The sequence below is a fragment of the Sus scrofa genome, chromosome 14 (genome assembly GCF_054392235.1).
Source record: "Sus scrofa isolate SSC_HxYL_T2T_F1_AM1 chromosome 14, Sscrofa_HxYL_maternal_Yorkshire_Landrace_v2.0, whole genome shotgun sequence".
Lineage (NCBI taxonomy): Eukaryota > Metazoa > Chordata > Mammalia > Artiodactyla > Suidae > Sus > Sus scrofa.
In genome coordinates this window covers 150,044,743-150,069,295 of record NC_139396.1, presented here as the reverse complement: position 1 = coordinate 150,069,295, position 24,553 = coordinate 150,044,743, and the positions used below count along the sequence as shown (strand labels likewise).

The 24,553-nt window shown below is 41.8% G+C and overlaps 2 protein-coding genes across 2 annotated transcripts in view; one reads left to right on the top strand and one right to left on the bottom strand.

Annotated features, from left to right (window-relative positions):
- Positions 1–9,328, top strand: part of PDZD8 (PDZ domain containing 8) — a 101,692-nt gene extending 92,364 nt beyond the window's left edge. Inside the window, exons 4-5 of the mRNA XM_001927541.5 lie at positions 155–317; positions 4,703–9,328. Coding sequence (XP_001927576.2) covers positions 155–317; positions 4,703–6,909 — 2,370 coding nt within the window. The 3' untranslated portion in view covers positions 6,910–9,328. The remainder of the gene's footprint in view (positions 1–154; positions 318–4,702) is intronic.
- Positions 9,329–12,670: 3,342 nt separating this feature from the next.
- Positions 12,671–24,553, bottom strand: part of SLC18A2 (solute carrier family 18 member A2) — a 36,397-nt gene continuing 24,514 nt past the window's right edge. The window contains 6 exon segments of the mRNA NM_001315654.1: positions 12,671–12,879; positions 19,257–19,390; positions 19,546–19,665; positions 21,658–21,721; positions 22,521–22,572; positions 22,759–22,837. Coding sequence (NP_001302583.1) covers positions 12,775–12,879; positions 19,257–19,390; positions 19,546–19,665; positions 21,658–21,721; positions 22,521–22,572; positions 22,759–22,837 — 554 coding nt within the window. The 3' untranslated portion in view covers positions 12,671–12,774.

The following is a 24,553-nucleotide window of genomic DNA, read 5'->3' as shown; positions in this document are numbered from 1 at the left end:
ATAAAGATTTCCAGAACTTCCTTTTTTGATTTGCATTAATAATCACTATGGTACAAAAATCAATGCCAACCATAGTATTCTCAGTGTATTAATGTGTTCTCACTCCACCACTATCAACCCATTGACTCTGTTTTCATTTTTTTTTTTATCCAAGGTTGAATTAATAAAGGGGAATTTACAAAGTGTTGGACTTACACTTCGTCTTGTCCAGTCAACTGACGGGTATGCTGGGCACGTCATAATTGAGACAGTGGCCCCAAACTCACCTGCTGCAGTTGCAGATCTTCAGCGGGGAGATCGCCTGATTGCGATTGGAGGTAATTATGCTGATGTGCAATATACCTGACACTTACAGGGAAACCAGAGAATCGATGGTTTTTCCTCTCTTCCTTCTTTAATTCTGTGTTACTTTTATAATGGAAAGAAAGTGGTAACTATACTGTAAATAAAAACCTGAGGGAAGCCTTAAACAAAATTTAAAACCCATACGCCATTTTAGTTCTAAGGTATAAATCTTTAAACTGTTTAATCATTAGACCATTTTCCTATAACCTCTCTAATTTTCCTTTTCTTCCCTCTTTCTGCTCCTCTTTTTTTACTGAATGTGAAAGAAAGGGCAGGTCAAGTTATCTTTCTGTATGCCCACCGCCTTTATTACCCTGGGCCTCAACTTGACAGTATTAGCATTATCACCCCTTTCACTCAGGACCGTATAATGAACAGGAGAGAGATTCCTTGTCTAAGAGGGCACACATGAAAATTTCCTGTGGCTCCATATTGTTCCTGATTTGGCCAGCCATTTGTCAGACTATCATTCAGAGTATAGCCCAAATCACTGTCACTGGCAGAAAAATGTCACCTCTATGCCTTCCTATTAGTTGGATTGATAACAGCAAAAACTCTCTGTTGATAGGCACGTTATTTTCTTGAATGTTTATAAATAGGCAGTAAGATCCACTGTGGACACCAAGGGGAAAAAGTTCAAACCTTTTCAGACCTTTATAGTATCTGGCTCACCCATTCTAGGCTTGTCAAGAGATTTCTCAAACACATGGTTACATTTGAGCTTTTAAAGGCAGTGTGGAATATTTTCTTGTAGTTCAAGGAGTTGTCCTTGGTTAAATATCAAAGAAACTGTCTTTAAATCAAATCCATCATGACAATAATGAAAATTATTTAGTTACACATCGGGAAGCCCAACTAAGTCAGTATATTCACATGGAAATCCCTCTGATTATGTCATAAACAGTGCTTTTCAGACTCTCTTATGGATTCCAGTCACCCAGGCGTGGTGTTCGAATGTGAATTCTGATTCAGGAGACCTGGGTGGGGCTCCAGGTTCTACATTTCTAATAAGTTCCCAGATGATGATACTGGTCCATAGACACTTAGCATAGATAGTAAGGCTATAAAATAGGCCTCATTTGTTACACAGTTATTTAACATGACAATTAATTCTCCCTCAGCTAAAAACCACAGTTCAGCATAAATTTTTTATTCCTACACATACCCTGTTTTGGTTTTACATACAACATAAAATTGTTTTTATTTATATCCTTTTATGAAAGATTTTGTTTTAAATTTATAAGTATCAAAAATAAACAAATTGAAGTGATATAAATATATGCAGAGTGAAAAGGCAAAAGTCTAACATTTGTTTAAAAAGTATTTGTTGAGGTAAGGGGCAGGCGTGATATATCTTTTTTTTATACCTGTATATGGGTATACAGCATTTTAAAAATATTTAGTAACAGGATTGGTGATAATTGAAATAAGTTTGGCAAAATGTTATATTTAAGCTTGATGATGGAGTTCATTTTACTATTTCCTCTACTCTGCATATATTTGAAATATTCCAAAAGAAAGTAATCCAGATTAGGCTGACCAGTCCCAAGAGGCACACTGGCCATCTCCAAAGAGTTCTAGGTTGGGAAAGAGATGGGATGATGGCAGATGAGTTTAGATTGAGTTGAAGTTCCTTGCCTACTTCAGATCATTAGGTGGACTTATTTTTTTTATTTAAGTCAAACTACAATTTTACTGGGACATACTGTGTTTAAAGGGAAACAGTGGAAGTTTTTAAGGCTGGATTAATTATGAAGTCATATTAGAAAGCTCTGGATTTCAGTATGATGAGTTTGTAGGCTAAAAGTTTTTGAGCCAAGGTTTTAGGAAAATAGGGAGGGCCTAAGTGAGGGGTTTATAATGAAGAACTGTTTGTTAACTGCAGTTGAAGCCACCAGTCAGGAGGATCTGAACTGGGAATGAAAATGGATTGGAACTGGGAGTTCCCATCATAGCTCAGCAGATTAAGAACCCAACTAGTATCCATGAGGATGCACGTTCGATCCCTGGCCTCACTCAGCAGGTTAATGATCCGGTGTTGCCGTGAGCTGTGGTGTAGGTCACAGACGTGGCTCAGATCCTGAGTTGCTATGGCTGTGGTGTAGACCAGCAGCTGCAGCTTCAATTCGACCCCTAGCCTGGGAACTTCCATATGCCTTGGGTGCGGCCCTGAAAAGACAAAAAAAAAAAAAAAAGAGAGAGAGAGAGAGAAAAGGAGGGGGGGAGATAAAGAAATGGACTGGAACTGTAAGAGGATTGACAGCAGAATGAATCTAGGGAGTCAGCCATGTCCATGATTCAGACTGGGTTAACTGGGAGGGTGGTACAGTAGTGAGGACAGGAGGAGGAGAAGGTCATAGAGCAGTTTTAATTACACTGAATTTGTAGTGTCAACGAAATATCCGGGTGGCGACAGCCAAAAGTAGTTTGGAAATGTATGACTAGAGCAAAGAGGAGAGGACACCAACCAAAGAAAAAGTTGATAGTTGAAACTCCTGAAAAGAGTGTGATCTAGGGAGGAGAGAAATAATGACAAAACCATAGGAATGTTTTCATACAAGGGCAGATACAGGTGGGGAGAAAAGAAAGCAAAGGAGAGATGATCAGAGCCAAATTAGTATAGTGTTGTGAAAACCAAGGAAAAGGCAGGTTTTAAAGGAGAAGCAAGGGAATTAAAATATGAAAAAGGATAATATTAAGTGCAAAGTCCTGAAGGAGATGGGGAGCAGGATCCAGAGTACAGGGAAAGGGTTGCTCCCTCCTCTGAGACAGCTCACTCCTGAAAATGACTGGTAGGGAGAAGAGGTGGCTTCTTGTTGGATCTTTTCAGTAAATTAAGTGATGTCTTCTACAGAATAAGAGAGGAGGACAGGTGGGTGTCAGGGAATAAGAAAGGCTTAAAGCTGGTGTTGAAGAGATTTAGTTGTTTAGAGACCACTCAAAAGAATGCTAAAACAGCACTGAAAGCTTTGCTGAAGGTGTATAGTGTACCTTGGTGCTGTAAACTGGTGATGAGTTCAGGAGCAGGAAAGGGAGATCAGAGGTCAGCACTGCTGGGAATCAGAAAGACAGGTAGATGATAGAAGAGGAAAGGGCTGGGGCACAAGAGTAAAAAAGCTTGATGTGAACATCATTGAAATCTGGAGACTGAGGTTGGGAGAAAAGCAAGTTGTATGAGGAGACCAGCTAGATCATGAGAGCACAGGAGGAATGACTGGACGTGGAAATCATCTCAAAACAGACTTAGCTAGCAGACAGGATTGCAAAAGGTGGGAAATAAGAGACTGTGATCTGAGGTTAATTTCCAAGTGAAAGATCTTTGATGTGGAAAATTTCCGAGTGATAACCAAGTCTAAAGCATGGTCTAGCCTGGGAGAGTATAGTGGCTGAGGGAACTCTGGAGTCAGGTTATTAGATGGGACGGAGCTACTTTGATTTATTTAGGGTGGCCTTAAGACCTCTGAGGTAAAGACCCCTTCTCACCTTTTTCTAAGTCCTACAGATAGGGATAGCTTAGGTAAGTACTATTTCAGGGAGGGTGGGAGAGGGCAGGGAAAAAAATAGAGCCTTCGAAAGGTACACCGAGAATCTCTCTAGAAGAATACATCAGAAGCTGCTGGCTTTGCTTGTCTCAGAGAAGGGACAGTATGGCTAAGAGATAAAGATGGAAGGGAGATTTTTTTCATTGTACATCTTTCTGTACCTTTTGAATTTTGAACTTTATTAATGTAGCACCTACTAGAAAATAAAATGAAAACTTAAAATAGATACTATAAATATAGATCAAATAGTAAACCACTTGTTTAAAGCCTGCCTTATTCTTTCGATCCTGAAAAAGATTAGTTTGATGGGTAGGGCTAATAAAAAGAATCTGTAAGGGTCTACTATTCATAGCATAGCGGGTTTTTGCTAAATTTATTTCAAGTACTGGTCTCTTAATTTAAATCATTAGCTTCTAATCCCTATTCAATAGAATCACTCCATCATCCTAAGCCTGGCTTAACTATTAATAAAATCCTTTTTAATTGGTCCACTCTGCTCACTTCAGTTCAGAGGAAAAATGTCATTTAAACCTAGGAAGGAAGGAATGAGAAGCAATTAGAAGTTAGCAGCTTGACACCCTCCTAAGGATTTTCATGTCATCCTTTAGTTTGAAAAGGTAAACATTTCCAGGACATGAGAGCAGTCAGGGTTTGAGAATTAGCACACTGTTATATCCATAAGCCAATAGTCTATTTTAGAGGCTTCACTATTACTCTTCCATTAGTTAAGTAATCGTGAATTAATGGCAATTAGCAAATTTAGGTAATTTTATTATAGTAATTTACATGTTTTCCATTTTAAAATCTTAAAACAGGCGTGAAAATCACATCTACACTCCAAGTGTTGAAGCTTATCAAGCAGGCTGGCGACCGAGTCCTGGTGTATTATGAAAGGCCTGTTGGCCAGAGCAATCAGAGTGTGGTGCTGCAGGATAACTTTGGACAGTTGGAAGAAAACTTTCTGTCAAGCTCATGCCAGCCAACCTATGAAGAAGAAACAACTGGGTTGGCAATAGATGCTGAAAATAGAGACCTGGATTCTGAATTTGAAGACTTGGCGAGTGATGTCAGAGCACAAACTGAGGTCAAAGATGAGGCACAGTCATTAAGTCATAGTCCCAAACGTATTCCAACAACACTTTCTGTTAAACCTCTTGGAACTATATCACCAGTTTTAAACCGGAAATTAGCTGTTGGAGGTCACCCGCCACCACCAAAACTTCCATCCAAAGAAGGGCATAAATCCTTAGCCCTGAAATCTTCTGAGATAACAGAACCAGCACAAATGTCAAAACCCACCCAAGGATCCACTTTCAAACCACCTGTGCCACCACGACCGCAAGTCAAAATTCCTTTGCCTTCTGCTGACACCCCAAATCAGGCAGAACTAGATATTCCTGTTGAAAAACCAGAGAAGGTGACTTTGCCACCACCTCTTACAGATAAACCTGCTGAAAAGCAAGTGAAAAATCTGGATCACGTGGAAGAAGCCGCTGCAGCTAAACAGTTTTTAGCAAAGCAGGAAGTGGCAAAAGATTTGACTTCAGAAAGTTCTTGCCCTCCTAAGGACAGCTCAGATGACCCTCAAACGTGGGAATCATCAGAAATTCCTTATCGTAATAAGCTAGGAAAATGGACAAGAACCAGAGCTAGCTGTTCTTTTGACATAGAAGCCTGCCACAGGTACTTAAACATTGCACTGTGGTGCAGGGATCCTTTCAAATTAGGGGGTCTCATCTGCTTGGGGCATGTTAGTTTGAAACTTGAAGAGGTGGCTTTGGGATGCTTAGCCACATCAAACATGGAATACCTTTCCAAATTCAGACTGGAAGCCCCATCACCTAAGGCCATGGTCACAAGAACCGCTCTACGCAACCTGAGTGTACAAAAGGGGTTCAATGACACATTTTGCTTCGGGGATATTACTGTTCACTTCAAGTATTTGAAAGAAGGAGAGCCAGAGCACCATGTAGTTACTAACTTAGAGAAAGAAAAAGAACTCCATTTGGTCGAAGAGGTTTCTGCCCTGACTAAAGAGGAGCACTTTGTTGGACAGACGGGTTTGACAGAAAATAAGCATAGTTTCCAAGATACTCAGTTCCAGAACCCAACTTGGTGTGATTACTGTAAGAAAAAAGTTTGGACTAAAGCTGCCTCCCAGTGTATGTTCTGTGCTTATGTTTGCCATAAAAAATGTCAGGAAAAGTGTCTAGCCGAGACTCCTCTTTGTGGAGCAACTGACCAGCGGATAGACAGAGCCCTGAAAAACCTCAGGCTGGAAGGACAAGAAACCCTCTTAGGTCTGCCCCCTCGTGTTGATGCTGAAGCTGGCAAGTCAGTCAACAGAACAACAGGTTTGACAAGACATATTATCAATACAAGCTCTCGTTTGTTAAATCTGCGTCAAGTCTCTAAAACTCGCCTTTCTGAGCCAGGAACTGATCTAGTAGAACCTTCACCAAAACACACACCCAACACATCAGACAACGAAGGCAGCGACACAGAGGTCTGTGGTCCAAACAGTCCCTCTAAGCGGGGCAACAACACAGGAATAAAGTTAGTGAGAAAGGAGGGTGGTCTGGATGACAGTGTTTTCATTGCTGTTAAAGAAATCGGTCGTGATCTGTACAGGGGCTTGCCTACGGAGGAGAGGATCCAGAAACTAGAGTTCATGCTAGATAAACTGCAGAATGAAATTGATCAGGAGTTGGAACATAACAATTCCCTTGTTAGAGAAGAAAAAGAGACAACTGATTCGAGGAAAAAATCAATTCTTTCTGCGGCTTTGGCTAAATCAGGTGAAAGACTGCAAGCTCTAACACTTCTCATGATCCACTATAGAGCAGGCATTGAAGATATCGAATCTTTAGAAAGTCTCTCTCTAGATCAGCACTCCAAAAAAATAAGCAAGTATACAGATGATACAGAAGAAGACCTAGATAATGAAATAACCCAACTAATAGACTCTCAGCCATTCAGTAGCATACCAGATGACTTATTTGGCCCTTCTGAGTCTGTTTAAGTCTGTTTAACCTTTCAAGTGATTAAGGAAAAGTTGTATCTCAAGTACCACAGGTACAACACATTGAAACCCTCTTATTATGCACTTTGGCCTGCTTCTCCACAGTTATTTGCTTGTGTAAGAACTAGAGTGGACAAGGTTCTCCAGCAAAAACATGACCAGCTCCCTAAATTGGTTGTTTCAGATTGTATTTATAGCTATGCTTTTTGGGTTTTTACTGGGAATTTATTTTTACTAATTTATTTTTAACTTTTTCTAATTACGTAAGCTAACTTTTGGTGTTTATGTGTGATGTCTTGTTATTTTTCCTTCCTCTTCCTAGTTTTTGAATTAGTGTTAAATAGGATACCATCCAGATTCTTAATATTTTCATTTCCATCATGGTTATAAAAATAAATTTGCTGCATGCCCAAATTGACAACAGTGATCATTGAGGGAACAGGTTTTGAATCTTATTTTGTGTTATGAAGTTTGACATCTCTACTTGCTTGAGATTTTTGTTATCTGGGGGCTTTGGGGGGTGCTTTTTGTTTTGATTTTGCCAAATGTAACATGAAAGCAAAATGCTGCAGCTTTAGTCAGTTACGCTGATTTAGTAAAAAGAAAAAAAAAAGTTTACATATACAGCTTGCTTTCTATGATTCTGTGAAATTTGCTTCCTAAAGTTTCTGTGCAGTTTTAGTAAGACTATAGTGATTAATTTGAAGAGCTTGCGTTGAAAAACAAAATGTAATAGGGAATAAATATAGAATGCAGTTGGTCAAGAATTTTGAGAGGATGACAAGGTTAAAAGAGAGTAACCAGTAGGATTTTGAAATATAACCTTTCAAAATGTTGATGCTTTCAAGTGAAAGTTCTAAACATTTATGATTAGTTTTCATCTTCACTTCTCCCATAGGAAATAAAGCATGTGCAAGGATATTTGAAGTTTCAGAGGACTGTTCTTAAAATGACCTTGCTTGGCTGTTTTGTTTTAGAAATATTGTCATGCATGAGAATGTTGTGAGAGAGGAATCATGCGAAATAGATTTATTCCTTTGTCTGACATCCTACAGGCTTAAGGAGTGGTAATCATTCTGAATGCTTCCATAGTTCAGACTGTCTTTGTTGATTTTTTTTTTTTTAAGTTAGATGGCATAAACACGTAGGAATTGGGACCAGTTCTCTTAAAATGAAGATCTGCTCGGATACTCAGTCCATCAGATGGATACCAGTAACACATGACTGAGGGAAAATGTGTGAGCATGACCTTTGTTGGTATACATAAAAGTTTTCACCTTTTCTATAAGATAGATTTATGTATGTTTTTCCCTTTTGTAGGTAACTACTGTGATAAGTGATATATATAGTGAAACTGACATGAATTTTAAACTAGGTGGAACAGCTTTCATGGCTGGCAGGAAAAGGCACAGTAGAGCATAAGGATTCTGGCCCAGATCTATAAGCCGGGACTCTATACTAGAGTTTATGGAGTTGGCCATTAGTGAACTGTGTAACCATAGGCAAGCCCACAAAAGGTCTCCGTGCTACACTCTCCCCAGCTCTAAAGTAGGAATAAACAAAACTACCTCACAGGCTTGTTGTGAGGAAAACAATAGCATAACTGCAAAAGCTCTCTGAACAGTGGAAAGCTATTCAAATAAAAGGGATAACTTATGTGGATGATTAAAAACATGTTTATGGGTAGAAAAGTTATTCCACTTTTAAAATCAATAGCCAATTCTCATTCTTGCTATTTTATTATTGAGTGAAATATTAGGAAACTAATCTTGGCCAAGTTTATATCAAAAATATATCTGTTTGTACCCCTCTTTTTTGTTTAAGCATGCTTGCATTTTAAAAGAACATTGCTGTAGAAGTCTTTATGCACCAAATTCACTGAAAGCAAAGTACTGTTCTGTAACATAGCTTGAAACAATCTGCTGAATGTAATAACCAACTTTCGTCTTATCATTAAAAAAAGTCACTTACCACTGATAACCTGGAAGGCAGAGTAAATGGCTGGTGTCTTTGGATTACACCATGGAAGTTTTAGTGACATCCAGGCATGCTGCTGAAACTGATGCATTTGAAAGAGCTGTAGAAATAATGCAAAACTTTGGTTTCAAAAAATCTACTCATGTTTTAAAAGTATTTAACTCTGTAGAACCACAGTTAGGAAATCTCAGTAATGCTGCTAATGATATTTGTAAAATATATCTTCAATGTAGTGTAATATTTCTATATTTACTGGGAGAGACAATAGAAGCATCACAGTTGTACTCTAGTGCAAAGAGGGAGAAATTCCAAATAGCCTAGGGAATAGTAAGGTATAAGGCTTCAATGAAAAGTTGTATTAGATCACATTCCTGATGTAATCTTTCTGCCATGCTATGTTATCAATAGCTAAAAAATAACAATAAAAAAACTACCATGAAAACAAGAATATCTTCATTTGATGACATCTGAAAGAGCTGATTGCTGCATTTCCATGGAATTATTGCCTGGTATAACTGGGCCATAAAAACAAGCTTAACAAAGTCCACTTTTGCTAAACAAAACTGCTATTCTGAAAACTGCCTAAAAGCATTAAATTTTGGTTTTACTATTTGTGAAATATCAGATTTATGGATTTACCTCTGCTATCTAGTAGTAATTAGGCTATTTAACATGTATTTTCTACTTGGTATTTAGATGAATGATTGGGTTAGACAGTCAAGCCAAGCAACATTTTAGCATTAGTTTAGAGCCTATTTGCTACATTTCTTAATATCAAGCCTTATATTCTTCAGTATCAGAACTAGTTGAAATGGCTACAGTTGTGCATAACTGTGTAGCCATTTTGTGATTCTGAGAGGAGAAAGCATGCTAAAAAATGTCAGTTCTAAATTTAAGTATTTCTGAATTTTTTGAAAGGCAGTTTGACAATATTTGGCTCTTGCTAATATTAAGTCCCCTAAAAGTTAATAAATTTAAGATCACTTTAATTTTAAAATGTATTTTCTTCACTTCTAAAATGAGAGATAATAGCTTTCTTTTAAAAACAGGGTGGTGGTGGGGTTCTCCTAACCCTGTTGAAAACCATAGACTCTCACTCCTGAAAGATACCCCCACACACACCCTAAGTTTTATGGGATTTCCAGGAGGCCATGGCTCTCCTGTATCCAGTGGCTGCATATCAATTATTTTTATCAGATAGTTATTCATAGTAATCAGAAAAACAGTATAACTTCAGAGGTGCAAGAATAACTTACTGATTTGTTCCACATTGACACCATGTAGCTAGTTACATATTTCAATGTAATACAATTTTTGCAAAGCCAAAAGGTATGGTTCAGACTAGTCTGGAGTGGATTTTACCTGATGCCTGCAAGCAAAGAATAAATAGTTTTTAACTGACTATCTGTAGTTAAAACAATACCTTCATACATATTTTACTTGGATGATAGTATCTGCTTGACAAAGGAGTACAACAGGCACAGTAGTATTCAGAAGATTTATTAAGTAAACTAGCTAAGACATGACATGACGAAGATGGATACACTTAGCAGTCAAAAGAATTGAATATTCATTGCTACCTCATTAAGCTTTTTGTATCTGTTTTGTCAGGTATAAACATAAAAACCACCTCTGCTCAAAAAATAAGTATTAAAAGAGCTGTGTGTTCTTTGTTTTGATTCACACATTAAAAAAAAAAAAAAAAAAAAACCTTTTCGTAGTCTTGCCAACCCCAGAATATCAGGCATATAAAATAAATTATTTACATTGTTTCCCCCTTCAGATACAACTGATAGTTTTGCTTTCAAAAGAGTTCTAAAAATCACATCTTTTATATGATCTCAAGACCGACATGTCTGCCAGTCATTACTGAATAGACTGACGTCTTAACAGGCAAAAATAAAAGAGGAGTAAGTTATATAGTATTGAGAGTGAGGAGAACCACAAACTCTTAAGAGAATTGATTTGCAGCACATTCTTAAGACTCTCCCCCTACATAAGTAGAGAACAAACCTGCCTTTGTACTTTAACCCTAGAAGTGCCTCCAGAGCCATCTTTCAAAGCAGCGGCCTGGTCTAAGTTGCCCAGTACAAATACATGAGTAGGAAGCGTGTCTGCCTCTAACACATGCACTTGAAAACTAGACTTCACGCAAAGCTCCACATACAAAAGCTTCATAAAAAAAAAAAAAAAAGAGGAAGTATCAGCTACTTTTCTTAGAAAACTACACGGCCGAGGAGTCCTTCCAAGTCAATAGAACACAATTTTAGCTTAATGAAGAACTGCCATTAGGTCCTTTTTGTTTACTGTTACAGAACTACAGAATGAATATTATTTGAGATATTCCACAGTATCTCCAATCACATACAGAACTCGATGTAAAGTGACAACGTTCACGAACACGGTATTTGCTGTTACATCAAAAAGGCACATCAACATCATCATGCTTAGAAAAACTACATCACGCAGCACTAGATGATACAGTGATAGGTAGACATTTTTGATGTTTGGGGGTTTTCTTGGCTATGAAAGGGGGTATGTCCTGACCACCCTATTATTTTTACCTGTTTCCCAACACAATTCAAGACATAATTTCATTCCTTCTTTGTCTTCATTTAAAATTTGTTTTCACATTGGTGTGAACTTTCAGAAATCTAAAAAATAATAGTTCCAGACAACTCAAAATTAACAGATCCCTAAAAAACACTTGGATGACTTCCAGGTCAAAGATAATTATAGTCTGATCTTTTTCCACATCACAGAAGCTATTAGCCTTTTAAATTTCTTTTCTAAATAAATGTTGATAGGTCTCATCATGCTTAAACTACCTTGACAGTATAAGATACATCTCTGCTGTTTGCTTTCAGCTGATAAAACAAGTATATATTCGAAAGGGAAAGCTTCCAGTTGTGCATAACCACACATCTAGGTGCTTTTCTCTGCTTACGGAACATTTACTGTTTTGCCCTTACTGGCTTTAGTGTTTGCTGCCAACCACGTGACACATAAACATGTAATTTACAACCGTCTGTTTCCAGGTAGGTAATTACTTAGCAAACTAGTGCCAGCTGAGATTCATGGGTAGCTCTGAGATGGCTGACAAGTTCTTGTCCTCTGCATTTGCGATAATGAACTTCTAACTCATGAATAGATTGATAGTACAGTGGACCCTGGAACAACACGGTTTGAACTGCACAGGTCCACTCAACATGCGGAGTTTTTTGAATACATACAGACTGCAGTGCTACACGGCCCCAGGTTGGTTGAATCCACAGATGTGGAACTATGGATGCGGAGGGCCAGCTGGAAAGTTGGACACAGGTTTTTGACTGCATAGGGTGTCAGCATCCCCAAACCCTTGTTGTTCAAGGTCAGCTGTAATTACAAGTTAAATAACTCAACATTCAGTGTCATTACGTAATATATGCTGTCTTACTTGATTCTGTTTTTCAGACTTCTAGGTTTTCATTGTTGGAAGTGTCTCAGAGATAATGTGTGCTTTTAGTTTTAAACACTCATTAACCAATATTCAGAAAAAATATAACACTTTTTTGCCCAAGTGTTCATGAATGTAAGTTAAAAAATTATATTTGATTTGGATTCAAATATTTATAGATTTACACTATATTTCATCAAAATATATTGTATAATATTTAATAAAATCAAATACATAAAATAAAGTTTTCAACACTATTTATACAAACCCCTAGAAAAGCTGCTTTTTCTTTATAAGGCTGTTGGCAATCGATCATAACCATGGAAAAAGAAAGAACCTTTGGTTGTTTCACTTTCACCAGGGATGAGCGGTATGACTAAGACAGTTCTGCATGAGTCAGTTCACTGGAAACACTGTTTTATACAACTAGATACTTGGATGACTGGAGGGTCTCAATCACTTTCAGATTCTTCATCGTCACCTATTGGATACGACTGAATATTATTCTGAGTATACATTTTTGTTTTAATGGGGCAGTTGTGATCCATGAGGATAGCCTAAAAGAGAGCAAAGTACAGATACATTAACTTATTGTTTCACAGAAAAGGTGGTTTGTTTCTAAGGATTAGTAGTTTGAAAACCACATTAGTACCCCCACTATTAACCAACCAGTCATTTGGTGCAACCACCAGATCCCTGGCCTAGAAGACCTGGAGTTCTAAACTCAGAATTCTAATAGGAAACAACAGAAGCAGTCTCTGCAGAATTTTCCTTATACCTTTAAGGGCCATAAAGTCGATTTAGGAGAAACTAAGCCATGAAGAAGGGGGAATGCAGGTTAGGTTTAGGAAGAATTATATTCAGAGTCTTGGAATTAGGGTGGGGGGACCCTGGAGGTCACCAATCCACTCTTATTAAGGATGTGCTCTCTCCTTAATGGGGCAAGCTCTGACTTCATGTTTCTACTCATGGATCGAGTTCTGATTGCAGCTGTCTTCACAGACCGCCCTTAGAATATTTTGGGACCACTGCCGTGGTCCCTTAGATTTCCCCAGACTAGACGTCACCAAACCCTGATCTTTTCAAAATGGCATTTCCACAATACCTCTCTCCAAATCCTGACTGGCTTCTCTTGCTCAGGTATATTTTAAAAAATACTCTCATGAACATAAAAATTTTGTGCTCTCCCTTACTGTTGAAAAAAAAATTTTAATGACCCTCAACTGATAAACATCCTCAACTGAGAAGCACTATAATCATCACTCCTCCCAAAAGTGTACAGCCCAAGCATGTCATCTGGATTATATAGCAGGTATTAAATCATGCTAGGACCGTGCTGAGCATTTTCGATGCGTTACCTCAACTTCACAATAACCCTCTGTGGTAGCTTGATAACCCTCTGTGTAGTCACCAAGGTTAAAGAACTTGACAAGGGACATGCAGCTAAAGGGCAGATGCACACCCAGGCAGCCTAGGCCAAAGCCTGCTCTCGCCACACTCCCCGGGATAACCAGGGCGGCAGACACGGCCACAGGACGTCGGGGCAACTGAAATGAACTCTCATCGGGCATGACTGAGTTTCCCTCCACGTCAACTATTCCCCCTGTGCCTTTTTGTGCAGTTTGAAAATCTAAATGGCAACATTTATCCGGATTAAAATTTATCTTCTGCTGACCTACTGCAACCTCTCTGGGCGTCTGTTAGCTGCTCCTCCCAGCTCTCATCCCACAGATTTGATAAGCTTCTGTGTCTTCGCTAAGTGCTTAACCCACTTATCATTTCCAAAAAAAAAAAAAAAAAATTCTACAATGATAACGCCTGTGTGGCATGTTAAGATAAGGACTTCCGTGAACCTTTAAGTTAGGCTGCAACTCAAATGGTCAGTGCAAATTTAGCTTTTTTTTTTTTTTTTTTTTAACTATGCTTCTTGTCAAGTGAATTGACACATGGGCTTAATAAAAGGCTCCATTTTTCTAAAAAGAAGTGACTGAAGCAGTAGACCCAGGACACCAGGACCTTTGTCCCCGTGTGGATGTGTGCTTGCAACACAAAAGGTTTAACCACCAAAAAGCTCAAGGTCTTGCCTCCCTGGATTAGTGATCCTCAAAGAAACATGCCCAAGAATTACTCAAGGGGACTGGTTAAAATGAAATTCCAGGTAACTATCCTCACGTGACACTGATGTGAACATGCCACAAGAAACGCCACCCTACTGATGTGGCCTCTTCTAGGGCTATAGCAGGATTACATGGGACAACAGCGAGCAGCTACCAGGTATGCACGTTGGTGCCCTTAAGGTCCTCTACCAGCGAGCTAGTGACCTCGCCACACACAAATAACAGCATCCACAGGTCTGCCGGCGCAACACTCACAGGGGTTAAGTGCTCAGGGAAAGCACCATGGAAGAGATGGGGGTGCACCTGAAGCTTGAATGATGGAAAGGATTTGCACAGGGAGGGAGCTGGGAATGACCACAACAGAGGTTATTCACCAAAATAAAAATGCTGCATTAAGTAAAGCAGCCTGTGCCCCCACCTCTGACCTGGTGATAAGGCTCAGGGGGATGTTCACTGGAAAGCCCCACCAGGGCCAGACTGCAGGGCCCTGCATGCCAGGCAGGGGGCCTTGACCCTAGGCCCAAAGGCAGCGAGGCAGCCTCGGAAAGGAGGACCATCATTCTACTTTATCCACACCTGCCTTCTAGCCCTTGGTTGGTTCATCATTATACCGACAGTACGTACATACAGACTTAAGGGCCTCTCAAACCCAGCACGGAGCACATAATATGGACTTAATTTAAAAACCGCATTCATGGAGTTCCCATTGTGGCTCAACAGGTTAAGTACCAACATAGTGTTGGTGAAGATATGGGTTCAATCCCTGGCCTCGCTCAGTGGGTTAAGGATCCGGCGTTGCCACAAGCTGCAGGTCGCAAATGCAGCTTGGATCCGGTGTGGCTGTGGCGCAGGCCAGCAGCTACAGCTCCGATCTGACCTCTAGCCCAGGAACCTCTATATGCCGCAGCTACAGCCCTTAAAAAGGGAAGAAAAAAACGGCAGTTGTTGCAAGGGAAGTTCAGTCAGACTGATTATTTGGCATCACACAGGCTTAAATGGTCAGAGTTTATCAATTAACCAAACTGCATCTTATTGACACTACCTGTATCAGATAAAGAAGCTTGCTTTCTTAAAATAGTTTGTAGCTTTTAAAGCCTAGCTTACTGGCTTCAGAACCTCTTCCGAAAGATACACGGTACACACAAGAAATCCTTTCATAGTTTTACTTTTTCACAAAATCATACATGATTAAGAAGGATGGCATTTAATAGTCCAAAAGTGCCACGAAAGGAGTGGCATTGGCAGGACCAAGTAGGTAAGTCGAGTGCCTGAGGGACGCGGGCCCAGTGGCCCGGGTGCAGCCTAGTGATCAGAGCAGCGCTCTGTGCATGCTGTGGGGAGAAAGGCGTGTTTGACTCTCGACTGAAGGACAAGGGAAAAGGAGAGGGTTGCTGTGCGCATTCAGAGCAAAGCTCAGTTCCTAAGAGTTAAACCCCATCCTGCCAAATTCCCCGTTTCATCTCAGACACATCAGAGTCAAGATCTCCAAAGTGGTAAAAACATGAGGGACCAAGTGACGTGGAAGAATAAGACAAATACGAAAGTGAGACAGTGAAATAGTAAAAGTATTAAAATGTAAGAGTTCCAGGCTTCGGGACTTTGAAAGATACCAGGCCTATACGCTAAAAAAGATTCATTTGCCACCTATCTTTAAAAAAAAAAAGTGATGGTTTTGCATCAGAGTCATCCAGTAAAGCAAGATGCAGTCCTCAAACCACATACTTTCCTGTCTGTGCAACAATTAGAAACTTCAAGATTAAGAGGTAAGAAATGTGCTTCATCTTTAAATATAACGCAACCTAAAAAAATAAAACTCCATTCCAGAACACAGCTTTCCTCACGGGGACGGAGAGCTAGAGGCCACGAGCAATTGTCTTATAACTGGAACAGTTTCCTCAAATGACAGAGCTGGTGTTTCTTCTACCTGCAAAGAGACTGGAGTTAACAGGCTTTTTTCTCCGCCTGTATTGATGACACTGATTTTTTTTTTTTTTAAATCAGAAATCCAGTAAACCAAATGGAAGAAAAACGCAAGTGCCCACACACTGGTTCACGATCCATAAACTAGCATGCCATATTTCCATTTCTAACTTTCGGCCGCACACCACTTTCTCAGAAGGCTTCCTAATGAAAGGATGATTTGCTAAGGTTCGTGTGCCTTATTGTGGGCCTCACACGCGCTGCATTTGCTAACTGCAGATCCTGAACGCCAGGAATTGTCGGTATTGGATTTTCTCAAGTGGTTGAGTAATCGATGGCTCCCCCCCACGCACCTGCCCTTGAGCCCTCGTTAGGCGCCCCGGCTTCCGCCCGCCTCCTCCTGCCCGGCCTGCCCTGCCCGGCGGGTGGGCGGCAGCTGCTGGCTGCTCCCTTCGCACGTCACTGTTATGCCAGTCAAACAGCATCGGACGTGGTGCCTTCGATTCCGGGCATCAATTAAGGGCAGGGAAGCGCACATTCTCTGCAGTTTTTCATGATTCACCTCGCCGGGCACTAGAGGGTTTTGACATGTGATGGTGAGAGTGGCTTTTGTCTCAAAGGCGCCGAAGCCTGGGCCTCTCGTGGGACAAGGCGCCGGGCCGCCTTCAGCCGTCGCACGGCGGCCCCCGCTCGTCCCCTGACCCCCTTCTATTTCCCCCCACGCCTCAGAGAAGCCCTCGTGCCTCGGCCGACACGCAGATGACGGGCAGCCGCTGACATTCACCGTTCGGCCGGGGCGGCCCGCGGGGCGGCCGTGGGTCTGAGGCGAGGAAGGAGGCGCTCGTCTTGCGGAGGGAAGGCGGGGAGGACACGGGGCTGCGGGGAGGACACGGGGCTGCGGGGCGGAAGCCAAGTCAGAGGCGGGTTGGAGCAGGAGAGGAGCGGGGAGCTAGGAGCCGCCTCCGGGCTCTTCCCGGGGGCGGACACGCGGGGGCGCTCTGCTGGGAGGCCCTCCTTCCATCCTCACATCCACCCCGGCCCCCGCGGGCCAGGCAGCTCGGCTGCAGGGCCCCTGCTGGCCCCTCACCATCTCCCGAGGGTCTCAACAGTCCCCGGATGGCAAAGGCATCTGCAGCTGACTTTCTTTTTCCCTCTTTTTTTGGGGGGCGGGGGGGTGATCTTCACTCAGCCTTAGTCACATGGACACGGCGGCGGCAGAACAAGAGTTGTTTTCTGCTGTTGCACAGAGAATTCTCTGACCCAGATTCGGACAATGAACTGTGCTGGGGTCGGACAAACCGAGCTGGTCGGGGAACCCAGCGGGCCAGGCCGGAAACGAGGACGCACCCAGAGAGATACACGGTGAAGTGCTAGGGTTGTTCAGAGCCGCCGAGGCTCAGGGATGCTGGAGCGGGGAGAGGGCTGGCTCCCGTCACAACCCTTCCCGCAGCAGCTTCCCCTCCATTCCTTTGACTCGAACAGATCACGGGTAATTTGAAATTATCTAGTTAAATCCGATATGGTAAAGGGTACAAGGCCAGTAGTGCTCAGAGCTAGATACAGTCTTTAAATATATTGAATGAATAAATAAATGCAAAAGATGCCTGAAACAAAGACTGCAGTAACCTAACTTCAGGGTCTGTCTCTGTCTCTAAATACACCTTTTGGGGGAAACCGTAAAAGGGCAGTTCAAGAAATGCCAAAACATTAAGACCCATTTCAGCGCCAGCATCAGCAAGACCTTCCCATGTGCTCCCCAGAAAACATCACAAGTGAGCCTCACCCATTCCTACACACAAAAATACCACTTCCCTGGCCTTGTTTCTCTCATTCTTTTTTTTTTTTTTTTTTTTTTTTTTTTTTGCCATTTCTTGGGCTGCTCCCACGGCATATGGAGGTTCCCAGGCTAGGGGTCCAATCGGAGCTGTGGCCACTGGCCTACGCCACAGCCACAGCCACACAGGATCCGAGCCGTGTCTGCAACCTACACCACAGCTCACAGCAACCCCCAATCCTTAACCCACTGAGCAAGGCCAGGGATCGAACCTGCAACCTCATGGTTCCTAGTCGGATTCGTTAACCACTGAGCCACAACAGGAACTCCTCATTCATTCTTAATCTGAGGCTCTCAACTAGACATCTTTCAACCAGATGAATGTCTATCACCATTGGATGGCTAAAAAACATATCCTAAGCAGCAGCAGCACCACCAGGCAAGAACGCTTATCAGAAAGGTTAAAATGACTAATGCATTTCAAAATTCAGATTTAGAATTGAAAACTGAATTTGTTCAAAGAAGAACACTTTACACGCAATACTATACCTTGCCTACAGCTATGATTCCAATTGTGAAATTACAAATTTAAAGGTCATACATGCTCGCGAGTGCCCAAAGGTGCATAAACAATATTTTTTCATAAGGGTCTGTAACCTACATCAATACCATCTCCAGAATCTTATGCAATAGTACTAAGACATTACACTGAAAGCTGTAAAGGTAAAGAGAAAAGCAAATGGGACCAAAAATGGTTGTCTTAGGAGTAAGCACAGGAGGCAAAAAAAAAAAAAAAAAAAAAAAGTCATGTTTAAGATTTTCAAGAACCTTAGAAAATTTAATTGAACTATCCCATGTTTACATTTGGTTGACAAAACATCTATACTATTAATCTATGTACAACAATAATTTCATTCAAATATATAAACATAACGCTTGGTACAGTGAAAGTAGTAGCTGTCCTATGTGATATGAACTAAAAGAAGACTCTTACCATTCACGTTTGGGGAGTTCTGCTCAAAAGGAGCAGAAATATATTTTAGAACTAAGCTGTAAGGCACAATCTGGAAGACCACACTAAAACGATGAAGAAATACTTCAGTGCATCATATAATTTTCTTACCATTTTTTCTTCCTTGGCAGGTGGACTTCGAAGGAAAAAGCAGAGAGGAGCAAAAAGAATATCAATTATTCCAATAATTGTCATGAGCCATGGAAATCCAATTGCCTTTGCGATAGCCCCACCAGCGGAAGGACCTTTCAGGAAACAGAAAATTAGATAAAGCTCTCCCTAAATGTCTTATAGGCAGAAAGATGCAAAGGTTTAAATAATTTTCAGTAGGCATTATCAATCATGCACTGAGAAAAAAAAAAAAAAAAGGTTGTTTTGAAAAGCGAATGAATGTCCTTACCTATAGCATATCCCATACAAAAGGCCACATCCGCAATGGCATACACGCTCCCATAGACAGACACGTGCCGCAGGTCGACCAGGTAGCCCATGATGGGCATCATTGACGAGTCCACCATGCCTGCAGACAGTCAGGGAACACAATCTATAGAAAACTGGCAGACACCAACGACGGGCTGAATGTCCTCAGGGACTGAGGGATTGTTCTCAACTCACAATCCTGCCAAGGTTCTTCCCCTTTCATCACTGCTACCTGCAAGTCTTGAGGCAAACTTCCTACAGCTCACCTTTCACTGAGAATAAACTGAAGATGCTGGAGGCTGGGACTGGAACCCAGACTGCCACGTGCCTGTTCTCTGCCTTGCCTCACCTCGTCCTCCAATGTCTCACCTGCTATTCTTCAGATTCAGAGGGATGCGGGTGACTGGCTGTGTGGACCCCCAAGTCTGCTCCCTGTGGGTGTTTTCCTGATTCACTATTTCTGGTCCACGCATCCCTTGCCCTCGAAGAGCGGGCACACACCTCCATGCCTCACCCAGCCTCACCCACACCTTGGCCTCACACTTAGACTATGAGAGGTAAAGCTGGAAAGTATTAGGGAGACTCTGGAGGAACCAGAACAGGAAGAAGTCTGAGAGGCCATCCTGCCCTCTTCAGGAAAGTAAAACTGAAAGAAGTTTGCTCATTTAGTTGGCTAAAAACCACCACCACCAAGACCTATATTAGGGTCTCTGATCTCTTGAAGAGTCAGGGACAGGAAGCATTAAGAAAGAACACATGCGGAGTTTCCATCCTGGCTCAGCAGTAATGAATCCAACTAGTATCCAAGAGGACACCGGTTTGATCCCTGGCCTCACTCAGTGGGTTAAGGATCTGGCATTGCCATGAGCTGTGGCGTAGGTCACAGACACAGCTCGGATCTGGCATTGCTCTTGCTGTGGCGTAGGCTGGCAGCTATAGCTCTGATTTGACCCCTGGCCTGGGAACTTCCATTATGCCATGAGTGTGGCCCTTAAAAAAGAAAAAGAAAAAAAGAGAACACATGTATTCAGATTGGGTCCAAATCCCTGGCTGGATGACACCACCATGCCTTATCTCTCTGAACAGCAGTCTCCGCATCGATAAAACGGAGATGATAAGGACTGGCTAAATGAGATGACGGCTGTGCACACACCCAGCTGGGCATTCAAATGTTAGCTCCCTCGCCCACACACCCACCAGAGGCAGGAGGATAAGGGAAATTTCTTTCATTCAACCGGTATTGGCTGATCACCAGAAAATGCACAAGGTGCTGGGATGCAGGGACAGACAAAACAAAGAGTTGAAAAATGAATTATGGTTGTGAATGATGCCATGAAGGTGCTGTGAGAGTGTGTGTGTGTGCATACATACATATACACACATATGTATGCACACACACACACACAGATACACTAGGAAAACCTAACATGGTCTGAGGGCTCAGCAAAGGCTCCATCCCTGCTTTGGTACCAAAGACTCAATTCCCGCTTTTACCATGTCACAGATTTAGCTCTACTCTTCATCATGATCAACTTGGGTCTTCCAAATGAGAAATAAGCGTTCACTATTGATCCAAAATATCAACAAGATTTTTCCTACCATGACTCACTCTTCCTCACATTACTGTTAAGACTCATCCCCTTCATCTGTGAAAATGCCCACATTTCACCAATACATTAGTTACCTTTTTCTGTACCAAACCTTCTAAAAAATACATACGACATCGTCGTCATCCCCCAGCCCCACATAGAAGGTCTTTGCAAAGATATGAGCTCAAACAAATGTGCTCTGAGTAAGCAATTCTCCTGTTTGCCCAAGCTCAGCAGTAGAACAGCAGTCAGCTTCTGTAAATATCAGGCTTTTACATTTCTGGTTTTCAGGAAATAGACGACCAGTATGTGGAAGCAGATAGCCTTCTCTGGATGATCTACAAGTTGCACTTGAGCTAAGCTGCCCACAGCCTCACGTCAAGCTTCTAGAAATTTTAGATTGAGTAACTAGAGTCTGCCCGAGTAAAAGGAACTTTTTCTTAGTAATGGGAAAAAAAAAAAAAAAGAGTTTTAAATTTAAGTTCAAGGTGCGTGAGACTTACCAATTGCAAAGCCAACTCCGAAGTTGGGAGCTATGAGTCCGTAAATGTTCTTTGCAAAAGGAATCTGTAAGAGGAAATCAAAGTTATGCTACAATAACATATGATAACCAACTCCAAGTCATCTTAGAAAGTCTTAAAGATATGTGTTCTCTAGCCTGTTATGCACGTTCCTTTCTGGAGGAAATAGAAGGTGGAAGCCGGATGGGGTCTGGGCAGAAAGGGACCCTCCAAATCTTTAACAGAGTTGAAATGGATTTTGTGACCGCTACAAAAAGCTAATTCACTGCTGTATGTGACAGGTCAGCCCAGTCCATACTCCATATTTTTGAAAAGGACCAGGAGGTCTCATTTGTGGTAGATATTGGCCTTTGATAGAATATCTTTTATTCTAGAAAAAATCTTGTTATTATTTCTGGCTAGTTGCCCTAGAATATACAAGACATTTGTATTGTTTAAGATCTTGGCCAGGGGGGGAGAAATGAAAACGATATAATAAAACATTCTAAATAATTTCTAATGGACAGAAAATGAAAATAAACCCTTTGGAGAGTTCTGTCCAAAATTTTTAAGAAGATAAAAAATGAGAGAGTTCCCTTCGTGGCTCAGTGGTAACGAACCCGACTGGTATCCATGAGGATGTGGGCAGCAGTAACAGCTCCAATTCGACCCCGAGCCTGGGAACTTCCATGTGCCGCAGGTGGGGCCCTAAAAGGACAAAAGAAAAAAAAGATAGAGAATGGAAGATGGAATAAAACTATCAACAAACTTCAAACAGCTATAAAACATTTCTTGGTGATCCTTGCCCAAAGCAAAAGTGTCATTCACAGATTATTCCCATTTGCAAAATGCCATCTTTTACTCACACATAAAATGCTGATTCCAACAATTATCATTCCTAGAAGAGCACAAAGCCACCTGTCAAAAAAACAAAAAAGCACTATCAATAAATGACTTCCCCTCCCTTCCAAGTTTTCAATGGAAATCAAAGCAATTACTTGTACTAGCTGAGCAAGGCAGAAACACTTGGAAATCCTTTTTTTTTTTTTTTTTTAAAGAACTACATTATTATAGCAGAATGAGTGGTGTTTCATTTCAGCTTACCTCCCCATTTTGTGCGCGAGGATCCCAAAAATATTGGTTCCAATGAGATAAGAGATACTAGCTGGCAAGAAAGCAACGCCTGTGAATTTATGAAAAGGACACCGTATCAGTACTGCTATCAGTCAAATGTGAGAAAAGCTAATAAACGGGAGCCACCACAGTGGTGATTAGAGGCGATGAAATGAAGCCCGGAGGCCCTGCTCCCAAGCAGCTAATATCCGGCAGCTGATGGAGCCAGTCCGGACCCTGCCTGGCTCATCAGTCCGCACGAAGCTGCTGAGGCACCCCAGAAATGAGATTCCTTCCTCTATCATCGGCTTCATCTCTCCTCCACCTCTGCCCGGTGGCAAGCTTTACCCGGGGACCAAGAGCCAGGAGCCACCAGCTGCTACCCACACAGGTGGCGAGCAGTGGTGGCATCTGCTTCTGTCACCCCCCTTTGCTTTGCATACAATAGAAGTAAGACACAGGAGTGGACAAAACTGGCAAACATTATGAGAGGCACAAAGGAAAAAGTTAAAATTATCCCACACCCATCACTCAGATAATCACCACAGTTGTTTTCCTTTAAGTGTATATGCACATAAATAAATGTATATGCAAAAGATTTTGGTGGCGTTTTTCCAAAAAAAAAAAAAAATGGGGTTATACTTCTGGTTCTACCTCCTGCTTTTTTCAATTAGCTTAATGAACATCTTTCCACGCCAAAAAAAAAAAAAAAAAAAAAGTTGATATGGTCACATTTGTAGTCAAGTCCTATGAGCAAGGGTGAACGCTCTCCCAGGAGAGGGACCTCACAAGCCCCAAGATGAGCCTGGTTTCCAGCTGCCGGTGGCAGTGTGGCCTTGAACGGACCCTCTTCATCAAACAGAAAAGCCTACTCAAGCCAACCCGGGCCTGGTGGCCAGGGTATCTGTCCGCATCAGCTCCACCGGGTCCCCATCCATTATTAGGACAACAGGACAATCTCTTTTCAAAAGATGCCGTCCCCCACGGGAAATTCTGGCTTTTCTAGAAAAGCTGGACTTCCTAGATTCTTATGTGAAATCTCCTGATTTTTAACTGCTGACAAGTTTTTTAAAAACATAAACTTCCTTGCACAGCAGAAATGATCACATTTTAAATCAACTATATTTCAATAAAACTTAAAAAATGAAAAAAAAAAAACCTAAAAAACAAAGCATAAACTTCATGCAGGCCAACAAGAGTACTAGCCAAGCAAACCCTACCTATGGGCTGAATTTGGCCCACAGACACTATGTGAGCGCAGGTCGAAGGAAGCAACTGGCAGAGAACCCACCCGAATGGCTTGTTGGTGACTCTTGACCCAGGAGCAAAGCATGAAGGCATCTCTGAAGCCAAAGCTTCAAAGCAGGGATGTGGACAAGCCCAGGGAAGCCCAAGACCAGCTACGTCTTCCTGAACCAGGGGGCCACTGAGCTCACACATGGGACCCAGGAGCAGCTTGCAATGTCTCCGTGGACAGCAGGAGGCTGACCCTTGCACAACATGGGTTTAAACTGCGCAGGTCCACTTGTGCACAGACTTGTAAGAGTACCATGCGCTCTGGAACCGCAGACACTGCGGGCTGACTAGACGTTACAGAGACTTTCAACTGTGCGGAGGGTCAGCGTCTCTGACTCGCGAGTTGTCCAAGGGTCAGCTGACTCTCGGATCGTAAACACCAACTTCATGATTCTCAAGCAAAAAGCCCAGAATGGGGGCCTGAAATGAGATGTTCATTTCAGCTGGAAACTTACCAGCTGAGGCTGGAGTGGGTCACTTTAAGCTCTCA